Raw genomic sequence first — 13,416 nt, forward strand, 5'->3', positions numbered from 1 at the left:
TATTTTACTTTTCCCCTGATACTGTTCAAAGTTCTGTAAGTCTTGAGTTTCCAACTGACACAGTAATTTCCAAGATACTAAGTGCAAAGTGGTGTATATCTCAGCCTGTGTAGTATTTAAGAAGAATGCTTCCACCAGTCTAGTTTATTAGAAAGCAAAAGACAATCTGATGCCCTACACAGCAAGCAGATGTTTTTCATTCATTATGCTTCTGGTAAATGTTCATTGTGCAAATTTCTAAGCCAGAATTTTATAGCTGCATCTTCCCCTGGTAAGAGACCAAAAAGCCGTATCATTAAGTGAGCGTGTACTTGTAATCAGACACAAACAGTGCACGTTTCTGACACCCTGTACTTCTACAATCTATAAATAAATGAGAAAAACATACATATTGCTACTAGGCTGAGCCAAAGCTCATGACAGGCAGCTTGTAACCAACCTTTTAAGAGAATAAAAATAGTAAAATGAAGTGGCTTCATTCCGAAGACCAGGATATAAACTGCCACCAAAGAGCAAGTACAAGGTAGCTATCACCTTATTTTTTTACATTTGCATAAAGAAGCTCCACTGAGCCATCCTTTAATCCTTTTCTGAGCATGGAGAGGGAGAGAGAATACATCAACAAAGCAGGAGAAATTTAGATAAGCACTGAGAATATGAATCTTGTTACAAGACACTTGAGACACTTTTTTGCATGGATTATTGGTTTAAAAGTAAGGATGGAGACATGACCTCTTGGCTCCCTTCCAAGTAAACAGGACTGTATAAAAAAAAAATGTCTCTACAACACAAGATTCCTCCTTTACTAGAATTCCCAGTACTGTGAACATTTTGTAAAACTTCTCAGTCAGAAGGTGTAACAATGCTACCCAGATGTCAGTGTATTTAAAAAAATATATAATTTTTTAAATCAATTTTTCATTGTTTCCTTGAAAATGGAAACAGTTATTCCAATATTAATTTTGGCCAAGTAATACCTGTGCTTGTATTTTATGTATCTGTGATGCTGTCCATCACATTTTGTTAGCCTGATCCATTAAATAAGAAATCAGTTATAGTCTTCCCAGGAGACTAAAGAAGATTCAGCATCTAGAACTTAGACAAAATAATATGTTTTGGGTTTGTTTTTTTTTAATTCAGCAACTGACAAAGCTTCTCTTGACCAAGGAACACCACAGATAATGCCAGCAGCAATATGGCATTAAGCCCAGCACTGCAATTCTTTTGGTTTCTTAAAGAGCACCTATTTCATTAAGGCCTCATCTCTAAGCAGGTCCAATGAATGCAGCAGCACAACAGATGAGTTTACTGTTGCTGGCAACCCTACACAGGCAAAATGAACTAGCCCCTCTTCTAGCAGAAAAGTTGCACAAGCACATGACTCTCCTCAGTGAATCCTCCTGTAGAAGCTTGATCATACCACCACCCTTGTCCCGCTCCCTACACACATTATCCCTAAGCAGTGTTTTAAGCACATCATCCATATTTCCAAATCTTTCCACAACACTGATTCAACCATCCATGCATTTCCTCAGTTCTTACCCTTATTACCTCAGTGCTCTCCCCTCACACTTAAAGCACCTGGATACCAAAAATACTAATTCCACCAAGATAGGACTTGCGACCTCCAGCCCACGAGCATTACCCATTCACTCTGGCATTTCAGCTCCAAAATTCCTTTCCAGGCCAGAACGTGATGCTGCAAACCACAAGATATAGCATTTCAGCCCATTACAGCATACCAGATGGAGAAACCTCCACAAGAGCAATCCCACCACAACCACTTTAGCAATAAAGCAGTTCCATCTGCAGTCTGCTACATATAACTTCTCATCAAGGACTGCTTATACATGGTTTTTCATTAACTGGTGCCTCTATAAGTTGGTCTTGTCAGAGACATAGTAACACAAACAGGAAGGGTCGGTTTGTTCAATATTTAACCCTTGTGCCATCGTCCTGCAGAGCAAGTGCATTTTGCAACTGCACTTACTGGATTATCATCAACTAATCAACCACAACACATGGTATAACTAGTCTGTAATGTTGCCTTTACAGATGAAGACAATGTTTTAGTACTTTAATATATCCATTTATTAAACAGAAAGTCCTTCACAAATGATTCCATACTATATTGATCAAGTTAAGTGTTAGAAAACTACCATTTTCCCTACATACAAAAATACAGACTTTTACCACTATGAAGACATGATCAGAAGAGTACCATGAAAATCCAGAGCTCAAATCTTCAAATATCAGAAAGAAGACAGAAAGACAACCAAAGTAAGAAACAAATAAAATTACAAAAGCATTGTGCCCATATACAAAAGACCAGAAAAGCAAAATTACATTTAAAACTGATAAATACACAATTTAAATTATGCTGTAACAGTATGGATTTTAAAAAGAAGACTGCTTTCTGTATTGCAAGACATTACAATTCTTCAGCTTGTGTTTTTTGTTTAGCATAAAAAACAACAGAAAAATAAGCACATGGCATATTGAAAAATCATTACTGGTGTAAAAACAAGTTGGAGGTTACGTTTTCTTGTAGAGTTGACTTGCTTTGCAACTGGTCAAGTATTAACAGCACAACTTTCACATACAGAGTTGAAAGATGCTACACTTACATAAGTTACAGCTGTTGATACTGAGAAGACAGTGAACACAGCTGGTAGGTACCACTAGGGAAAGCACCCATTTCATCAGCTGGCCTTGTGTGCAGTTTGAGAACTTTCAAGCACCCTTACCAAAGTAGTGTGAAATTGCTTCAAGGCTGTAAATTTTCTCTGTATGAACACCTGCTAACTTGTTATATTCTTCAAATTCTTGATCAGGATTTGGTGATAAATGGGTAACTGATCTGCAGTCCCCCAAGTCAATGGGGAATTTTGCCTGAGTAGGGACAACAGTCAGGTTCTGCCCTCACATATTGAGTATTCTTGTAAGATTTTCCTTGGCAAAACATTACAGTTTTTCTTACTTCAAAAGCAAGCCACCAACAGTATTACACAGCAGACTTGTGCTCATATGACAAAAGCAAAATTGTATCCCTTCTGCTCAGCTCAAGATGGAATTCTAATCCACTATTTTAACTAATACTTCTGAGCTGTTCACAATCACCAGTCTGTCAGTAAAGGATCTATATCCCCAAAGGATGAAGTCAGGCCTGGATGTTGCTCAGACACCATACATAGAACTATCAGCTAGAATCAGAATGTTTAGATTATGCCTGCTATGTTTTCCTAGAGGACCCAGAACCATCACTGAGGATACAGATACCCCACACTAAGCATCTCTTCACACAAGTCAAGGAAAAAAATCTGGAGTACCTTCTAGTTTCCATCAGCAATCTGCTTTATCTCCATCTTTCAGGTAGCAGCTGAAGGCAGAGCAGAGCAAAAGTGATACAACCTTGATTCCCCATGATACCAGATTTACTATTTAGTGCACAAAGGGAAGGCAATGACTACAGTAGCCATAAAACTGGTATTCGTGGAAACAAAGCACAAGGAAGCCAGAGATGCATTAATGACTAACAATACAAAAATAGTGTTTACTGGTTTAATAAATTTACATCTCTATTTTTGTGAATGACAAGTGTTTATACCACACATGAAAGGCACACTAGGTGAAGCAGTTTTTCGGTGTTTGTTTACAATTCTGTGAAAAGACATACAAAGTGTCAACTTTAAAATCAAAATTGAGCATTATCATGAGAAATAAATACATACTTCACTATTTTATTGTGGGTTCCTGAACCCTTACAAACTTCAACATATACAAATAATTTCAAAATGACACTAACACAGAAGAGTAAATCTAGACAGATATGATTAGCTAAGTCATTTGTTATATTATGTCATATATGTTGTCTTAAGTATAGAAATCATTTAAAAATGCAATAAATTGGCCACAATATAAAAATCAAAATATTTTTTTACTTCAGAACTGTGATGTGTGAGTTAAAGCTGGATGAACTGTAGTGCCTAAGATACACTCTCCCTCCACAAAATCCAACAAGTAGAAACCAGTAAACTTTCAAGATTGAAGTACAAACAGTAGAAAAATGAAGGTAGCAGTTGTAACAAAAGGGCACCAGCCAGAACCACTTTAACCTGTAGACACCCGGATAAATGCAACAATATTGAAAATATTTAGACAACAGACTTTTGGGATTAAAAGATTATGAAAACTGATAAATCAGCCTAGTTAAAGAGGGTATTTTTCTTTCAAACACATTAAAGTTTTAATTAAATATGTCTGTTGAGACATTTGTCCAAAGCAAAACAAATACAATACCCTGAATTTTTCCATATGCTAGACAATAGTCCATGACAGTCAGAAGAGGAAGATGGTCGTGTTTCAATCGGTTACTCACATCCAGATGTTATTGAAATAGCTGTTAGGGACCAGCCCCAATCAAAAAAAGAAGAAAAAACCCAGATACTCCGTTAATAAGATGTGGCTATTGCTTTTTGAAATGCTCTTATGTCCTCATTCTGAATTCATGAAGACAGTTTCCATATCCTTCCATATACGCTAACTGGCTTTTTAAAATTTTTACCCATGAAGTCCATGGGATACAAGATAAACCCTTCATAGTAAACACAAAGCTCTATGTTATAAATATGTCAATCAAGGTAACTATGTATATTGTATATAAAATTAAATATCTTCTGTCTGCCAAGTATAATTTAAAAAAGGAATATCTGTGGCTAATTATAAAAAAATATTTATTAACCCATAGAGACTAAAAGGCAATTTCACTTACTTGTCCACCCAGCACATCTGAAGGAGTTGCACTGGGATTCTGGATAGGTAACTTCATCTAATCACATTTTCATTATAATTATACAACTTTCATTTCTGGGCATATATAAGAACACTTTAGAAAGCTGCATATCCAAAAAAAAATATCTATAGATTGTGTTGTATACTCTAAATTAAAGGCTATCATAAATCACAATGTAAGCAGATTTTTTTTTAAATATTATTTTTAGAATACAGATGGTTAAGTCAGAGACAAATTTTAAAACAACAATGCAAAAATAAGACCAAAACAAAAAAAGAACCTTTCAGGTTGGACAGTATTGCTCTGACACTGTCAAATAGATCTATCCAGGTGGCCAAATGGCTATCAGGGAAAACAATACACCAGGAAAACTTTGAAGTGGCATTCAGAGATTTCCTGAATATTTGTATAAATTAATTTTTAATCAACTCTCTCTGTTAAAGAGAAGAATATGGCATAATGTCTACAAAGTATTTTTAAACATTCTGCTGGCTTTTGTACCTATTTCATTTTACAATTCTTACTTTGGTTATTAGGTAATTAATAGATATGACACCTCTATCTGCAGAGTCTTTTTGAGCTTTGTGGGCTCTCCAAACAATCCATTATTTTTATGCAATAACTAACAATAAGTACCAAATTTTCAGAAATGCTACATGATGGCTTTACTCATTTCAGTGGGACTGAGAAGAAATTAGTGTTAACCTATTCTACCTTCTAAACACACAGAGCCTTTCTGATACAAGCATCTATGTCCTGCAGGTCCCTGTGAACCAACTACTACACTTGAGCTGAGCAGAAGTTGATAATCACACAGATGTGTCAACGTATCTCATTCACAGTTAATGCGCCATTAACAAGGTCAGTGTTCAGTCTCTCCAACTGTATTACACAGCCCTGGAGTTAGGAACAAAAGAAACACTTCTACACCTAGTTTTACTACTGATTCAAGGTGTCTCACTCTCCTCCATCAGAAGCAATCTTCCTTCGGCAGTTGGGGAGTACTAGTGTTCATGTATCATTTTGATAGCACTGGATTATTAACATCAAGTTTGGGTTTCTCTCCTCACCCTTTAACACATCTCAAATTCATCATCAGATTGTACCTGCCTTTTTATTTAGCTGAAAAGGTTTGGCTTCAGAGTTTTCAAAGTAAAACCTGTTCTTTAGGCTCTGATTTTCACATACAAATCTGTTCAGTATCTCATCTGAGTAGAAGGACGGACGTTGTTTTCTACACTATTTGAATTCCTATTGTTTGGTTTTTTAAATTGTGCCCTAAAAAAACATCCTTACTTATTTTGGGTTCTGGTGCTTTTTTTCCCCCTCACAAAAAAGTAGGAATGTTTGCAAAGTTGTCATAAGACAACAAAATAACAGATACAGAAGAAGGATTAAGGAAGAGGGGAAAAAAAGGGTTGTATTAATAGAACTACGTATCAGATAAGCTTTTGGACATCTCCAAAATAGCACAAAGGTGACAAATACCAAATTTGCTTAGGGATCTTAAAAATTAATGGAAAACTAGTGGTTAATTCACTCTTATGAGTCCACATGCAGAATGTTAGCAAATAATTCTGCTGTGTTCCAGCCTAATTTAAGGATCAATAAGTCTGCTCTGTTAGGAAGGGGCAATCATATAGTAAAAAATAATGTGGGGGGGAGGAGAAGAAAATTATCTTAGGGAAGATTGTAAACTTGCCCTAGTTTTCCCCTCTTCTTTCCAGAATCAATGAAATACAGATGAAACAACTGTAGACTGTATCACAAGAAGCAAGATGCACAGTGAAACACATGTGACAAAGCCTATGAAAAAGCACCCCACATTATGGATTTTATTTAAATTCACATTTAAGAGACATCTTATGAGCAAAGGACAAGAAGCTGCTTCCAAAGCACAGCTTCTGAATACAAAGCCCATGAGGAATAGCACAGACTGAAATACAGGCATCAAATCTCAGTACCTTGTCTCTCAAAAATGACAGAGGTAGATGAATCCTCCCAACCTTGAAGCATGTGGGTCCTACCAGAAAGCTCACACAGAAACACATACCAGATAGATTGCGAAGTCCTATGGGAAATATCCCCCAGCACATCCAGCCCAAACATCATAAACCATCATAAGAGAGAACCATACTAAGCAAAAGGACATTGGACACAGTATTCTTATCTTCCTTATACTGAAGCAGACACTATACAGACCAATGAAGGACGCTTAACAAAAACCAAATATTAAAATATAAGACAGATGAGGCATGAATGTACAAAATGAAAGGAGCAAGTGGAGAGTAAGAAGTAATCAACTTTACTAAGTAGTAATGAAACTATCAAATCAGTTTTTCTGATCTTCTAGGGCTTTAGAAACTCCCCTTGTAGGCAGTTTGCACATCATTACACGAACATAAGATAAATTTGAACTAAAGCTGAGAGCTGAGCATACATAACATTAAGATAGAAACATGCTTACAGCACTATAGATCAATTATGATGCTGTTGCACCAGTCATATCTTGTTTAATGTCTGTGCACAGGCTGCAAAATTTTCAGCCATTTCTACACACAAATACATGGAGATTGCATATCAGAGAGCTTAACTTGACAAAAGAGAACTAATTAGAACCATTAGAGTTTCAAGCACCCTCATCCTACAAGGTTCAACTGTTTAGCTTTAATTTCATTTTATTTATAGTGGGTTTTCAGTCCCTTTATGGAGCTAAACAGCAATCTTAGGCACTATAAGAAATTATCCCTATATGCTCAGAAATTACAAGCAATGCTAACCGGTGAGGAGAAGCAATTTAATGTCACTTTTCTATGGAGTTTCAAAAAACTTTAAACCTTAAACCCTATTTTCCTCCTTCAGAGCTGTTTTTGTTTTGTTTTAAGATTACTACAGTTTGTCTAACAGTCTTAAAATATTACCACCTCCTCAATACACCATGTAAAATCAAGTCAGGGGCAAGGAGAATCAACTGTGAATATGAGCTTAATGTTTCAAATGTAGTCGTCTCTCACACCTACTTTTTTTTTCCCTTCTATGTAATCCAAATAAAAAATAATGTCTCTGTAGAAAAAAAAAAACGCTTAACTTAGATTTTTTTTTAATTTTTTTTTAGAAAGTATATGTTGTACAAGACTAAAATTGTCTTTGGTCTCCAGAAAAAGGAAATTACAAAATTACATTTGTTTTTGTTTTACAAAGTGTATTGGATAGTATTTTTTAAATTAATATTCTCTTTGAATTCTACCCTGAAAGTTCTGCTAAGCTCAAGTAATGACCTAAGTAATAAATGCTGACATACTGTTCTCAGCTCAAGAAAACTTACGTCACATGTAAAAGCATTCAAGGTCATCGTATGATTCAGGTGTACCACATGATAAAATACTACACTGTATTACAAGTGTAATTATCACTCTGCATTTATCAATCCAGCTAAAAGGTAACAAAAGCTATTCATGACCTCACTACAGAAAAAGCTCAGTGAATGTATCCTTTTTCTAGGCAAGGGAAGGTGTAAGATAGCAAATTCATAAACTTAGAGACACACAAGACCTCCCACTCCTCTGAAAAATCCATCAACACAGGGAGTACAGGAGAGGAAGGGGGTGTTCTTATGTGTGCACCATTTCAGTCCTTGCCATTCACCAGCAAAGAGATTACACCCCTAATGAAAAGCCCTTGCTATATACATCACCTAACTTCTGTTTCTTGATTTCAGATGAGAGTTCCATTCTAAAAGCATGGATCTTCTGGAGGATAATATTCTGTACTTGAGTTGGTGATCTGGGGACTTTGGTGATGGTTTTTTGTTTGGGGTTTTTTTTGTGGGGTTTTTCCCCTTTTTTAAATCAATCTTCATTTAAACTGCTTCAATGCCAGTTTACAATTCCAATATAAGTATGTTTGTGCTACTTTTAAAAAGGTCCTTTTGATAACTGCCAAAATCTAGAAACTCTCCTTGCAAACTTTGCCAATACTAGACAGAGTGCTGAAAAACAGCAGAGCTAGAACAACTGTACTGGCAATAATAACCTTCCTTATTTCATACCACATTGAACCTGGAACTGTCAGTAATCCTGGCCACACACCACCTCAATAAAACGTCTGTTCTATTCTAAACCCAGTACTAGAGGCTGGCTTATATGGCCTGATCTTTTTTAAAACCAGTGTCCCCTTTGTCATTAACTTTCAATGAAGCACAATAAGCATAACTGATAAACCATTGCTCATTAAGAAAACACAAGTTTTCCTTAACTTCGTTAGTAACTCTTCCTAAATTTTCATCTCCAGCTTAGCCACTACGGTGAAATGCACTGTAGACATCAGTAAATTGAAAATGAAAAGACATTGGTTTTGTCACCAGTTTTTCACACACCAAAGTAATTCCCTGTTACTTGATTCAAACATTGCAGTGTTAGGTTCACACCTGCCACTACTCCAGTTTCCTCCAGTATTAAAAAGGCCCAGGCACTTCTACTGATCTTCTGTTTGCTATAACCTGTTTTTCATATTTAAAAGTGACCTATCTGCAATGTAATGCCATTTCTTCTGAAGACTCCAGTCACCTGCATTCATCCACTTCAAGTACAGCTACACAGGAACACAAGGCAAAAAGTGTTCAAGTCAAATGTGAGAGAAATTCAGGCATGCGTGACATATAGTTCTGCTAATTTCAAAGGTTTGATCAGCTTACACCAGAAAAATTCAGCTCTAGAGATCCTCTCCCCCACAAATTTTCTGCATGTAACATGCAGGTATGCATATTCCAAATAATTAATTACATAGATAAAAACACTAATCACACAACCAGAAAAATAGCAAAGACAGACATCCTCCTAGTAACATTACAGTAGTGTCTAGATGATTAATGCAAAATTTGGGTTTTCAGCAAATGTCCTTCTGTTCACTGTAAGTACAATCAAAGTAAGAAAACTGCAGTTAGGTAAAACTATTTCTAGACAAATCAAAACAACCATATTATCCTCCAATTATCTGAACTCATTTTCGAAATAAATATTACAGAAAAAAATCTGCAGAAACAGCCAATTAAAAAAAAGTAAAAAAACCCCAACAGTTTTACCTACTACCAACAGTTTCTAGAAGAAATAACCAACCTCCCAAAAAGGAAAATATTTGTTTCACATTACTGCAATCTTAGAAACACTTTACAAGCACATCATGTTTTTTTGGCTAGTTCTTGCTTAACCTAGGATTCTCAGAAAGGTTGAACCTTGGAAAAAAAAAAGGGGGGGAAAGGAAAGAAAAGAAAGCCACGACTGGAATGCAAGTCAATTGGATAACAACCCCTTCTTTCTCTACTGTGTCCCCCCCACCTCCCAAGCATATTTATTTTCCCATTTTTGAATGAAAAATAGAATGTATCCCAACATCAGCAGAAAACCACAAACTTGCACTTGATGCATTATAGTGACCATTCAGTAAACATGCTAACTTTGCACAAGTTCACATCTGACCAAAGCCATGCACGAACTGAGCAATTTCAGAGTAACCCACAGGGTAACTACCTCAGCACCACACCCATCAAAGAAAAAAGTGACATGGTTGTCCATAAGTGCACCAACAGCAACACTACAGGAGATACTGCAGATGAGAATTGAGCTGCACTGCCAGGGCTGCATGAAGATGGACACAGAGTTTGTTGAACATGACATATGGCTGAAGTTATTGCTGTTTGCCCCTCACTTCCTTTTTATGTATATTAAATTTACTTTTGGTGGATTTCTTTCCTATATTAACCAGCCAATATAGTGCTGGTCTTGAGTGTTTACAACAAAGAAACAGTGGCAGAAAGTCTGCATTTGCAAGACGGAAATAAAGTAATGTGCAGTTAATCCAAAACAAGAACATACTTCAAAACATATATTATATATACACATATATTATATAGCTTATATAATATATATGTGGACATCTTAAATGGATCTTGCTTTTGAATGACCAACATTTACTGCCTTCATGACAACAGCTTTTGACTCAATGCATCTCTGCACATGTGCAGGGCTGGGCATTCTTTGACACCGTCTGATCTTCCTTTTCCTCCTTAAATAAAGAAAAAAACCCTTTATTCCATGAGGGAGTTAAACACGTCTTCTTTTCCCTTTACAGTCCCATTTGAATGTTTCTTTCACGCATCCAGACGCTGAATCTCAGGGCGATGATCTACTTCTCTGGACTCTGTCCGAGCACGTATGTAATCACTGGTCTGCCGACTGTTTTGTTGTCTGCTGTTCATTCGCCACTTTTTAATAGCTAAATATGTGTTCACAGCATACACTGCCATTGCCAAGAAACCAAATATCTACAAGAAGTAGAAAGAATTGTCAAAGACAATTTTTGAAAACAAGAACAATAACAGTTTCAAAACAAATTCCTAAGAAGCTTAGGTTTCTACTTTATTTGCACTGACAAATCATCATGGCCTGTAAAATAGATTATTTTCTTCCTCAATGAACTAGAGAAGCTGCAGAAGTGACTAAGATCAATGATTCCCGAAAACAAAGTTCTCTGCTATAAACATGACAATTAAAGCCTGCAATGCAACTTTAATGGAAGAACTTCTTGTAAAGAAGAACAAAGCTCTTCATCCAACAGTTCATTCCTCGGGGTACACATAATAGTGAATGAATGAGAAGAGAACAGATGAACAGTCCAGACCATGAGCCTGGAAAAGGAGCTAATTTGCATTTCTCCCCCTATACTTCTGCAGAATTGCTATATGATTTTCAATGTCCAAGCTAGGGAAAGGAAAAAAACATGTTGCCAACTCTAAAATAATTTGCTTAATCTTAGTGTTCTCATTTTAAAATCTTGAAGTAAAGTTCTGTTCACTCCACAGGAAACGAACGAGCTGTAGTAAGCAAGAAGAATTCAGCAAATTTTGTGTAAGCAGCTCCATTGTCTTTTAAATTTTTGGCAATATATTCTCCATAAGCTTGCAACACAGAGCAGTACCATCTAAGCTATCTATAGGGAAAGCAGCAAAGCAAGTTCAGCTGTTAAAAGTGTTCTCTGCAAGTCATTTTTGTTTGTTCTTGCCTTAAGAAAAAAACTCAAAGGACGCCAATACTTTTAAAATCAGAATCAGCTCATAGCCAACTGTAAAATTAGAAGTAAATCGTGATGACAAAAGCAACAGGAATATTCAATGAACACAAGGGAAAAATGTTCTTAGTTTTAATAGAAGATAAGACTCATATATGAAAGAAGTTCAAATTCTTACCACAGCAGCAATTTCTGCTCCAGTTTTATGGTTTAAAGCAGCAAGTACTACAGAGGCAATGAAAAAGAAGAAAGTGCTGAGTCCAGTGTTGACCAGATCCTAAAAAATAAATTCATTAGCATTACTAAACAATGATTCTTTGCTTTTATTAGAAGTGATGAAACAGAAGAAGGTTAAAACAAGAACTATAGCATTGCTTTCCTGCTTGCTATGCAGTTCATCACTTACACAAAAGAAGGCAAAGATTATTACACAGCCAACATAGCATCTGTGCGCATTAGTCTGTGAAGTCAGATGGCACGTAGATGGAAAGCACCAGTGCAGATTCTGGATGTGTTACCTCTATTTCTACTGGGTTTATAAGAAAAGTACTGTCAGTAAAAACAAGGAGTAAAGCTGTTCTACCTCAGTGGACACTGCAGTAACCTAAAACCAGTACTTCAGCGCCCCAGGAACCCTTTGTTCTCTTTCACATCACAACAGTGCTCCATGCACTGCCCAGGTAATGGTCATTGATTTTTCTACAAATTCTGTGAGGCCTTCACTGTAGAAAACCACAGTCTCAGCTATTACTATGAGCAACAGCTGCCTGTATTGTGAGAATACACAGATTTTTATGTATGTATTGCATAAAACTGATGTTTCAAGCAGACATATTGGAACATACGCACAGCAACAACCCAGAGGCAACTGCAGTCCACAAAAACTCCTGCTTTGCTTCAAGCACAGAAAAATGACAGGCACATGCAATTCAGTTATGCATATGGTGCATATGTCACTTAGTATTCAGACTATTATGCTGCCATGCCTTGCAGAAACCAGGGTCATTAACACACCATTGGAACGTAAGTAAGAATTCTGAATGGCAGCTATTAGCACAAAAATAATTACATCAATATGTGACTAGCTGATCAGATGCAATGAAAAAGAATCGAAGAGTTGAGACTTTACAATAAGAAAGCACTAGATTCATTAAGGAATAGCTGTTCAGTATGTCACTTAGGGCAACTTTTACAATTTTTTAACATGTTTGAAACATATATACGTGGGACTATATGTACACTACAGAGATGTAAGAAATAAAAGACTACCAAGATAACTGAAAGAACAGGTGAAGTCAGGGAACAAGGAAAGATGTGGAGGAATCAGGGAATGGCACGAATACCCTGAATGAACATGAAATTGGTGAAAAGTGGATACTATCACAGCCAAAAGGGATGGAAAGAAAACCCAATTGCTGTGCAACTTACAGTTCTGGGTTAAAGAAACAAACAAAAAATAACCACAACAAAAACACACCAAACATGCCAACACCCACTATTTTAAAAAAATCCCATCCCTACTCCTTAATTAGAATTCAAGAATAAACTTGTTCTACTTGACT

General features: G+C 36.3%; 1 protein-coding gene across 1 annotated transcript in view; it reads right to left on the reverse strand.

Annotated features, from left to right (window-relative positions):
- Positions 1-2,067: 2,067 nt before the first annotated feature.
- The window catches only part of CMTM4 (CKLF like MARVEL transmembrane domain containing 4), a 38,716-nt gene continuing 27,367 nt past the window's right edge, over positions 2,068-13,416 (reverse strand). Inside the window, exons 3-4 of the mRNA XM_051629426.1 lie at positions 12,033-12,131; positions 2,068-11,111 (exon numbers count right to left, since the gene is read on the reverse strand). Coding sequence (XP_051485386.1) covers positions 10,938-11,111; positions 12,033-12,131 — 273 coding nt within the window. The 3' untranslated portion in view covers positions 2,068-10,937. The remainder of the gene's footprint in view (positions 11,112-12,032; positions 12,132-13,416) is intronic.

This window comes from Apus apus, chromosome 11 (genome assembly GCF_020740795.1).
Source record: "Apus apus isolate bApuApu2 chromosome 11, bApuApu2.pri.cur, whole genome shotgun sequence".
NCBI classification, from domain to species: domain Eukaryota; kingdom Metazoa; phylum Chordata; class Aves; order Apodiformes; family Apodidae; genus Apus; species Apus apus.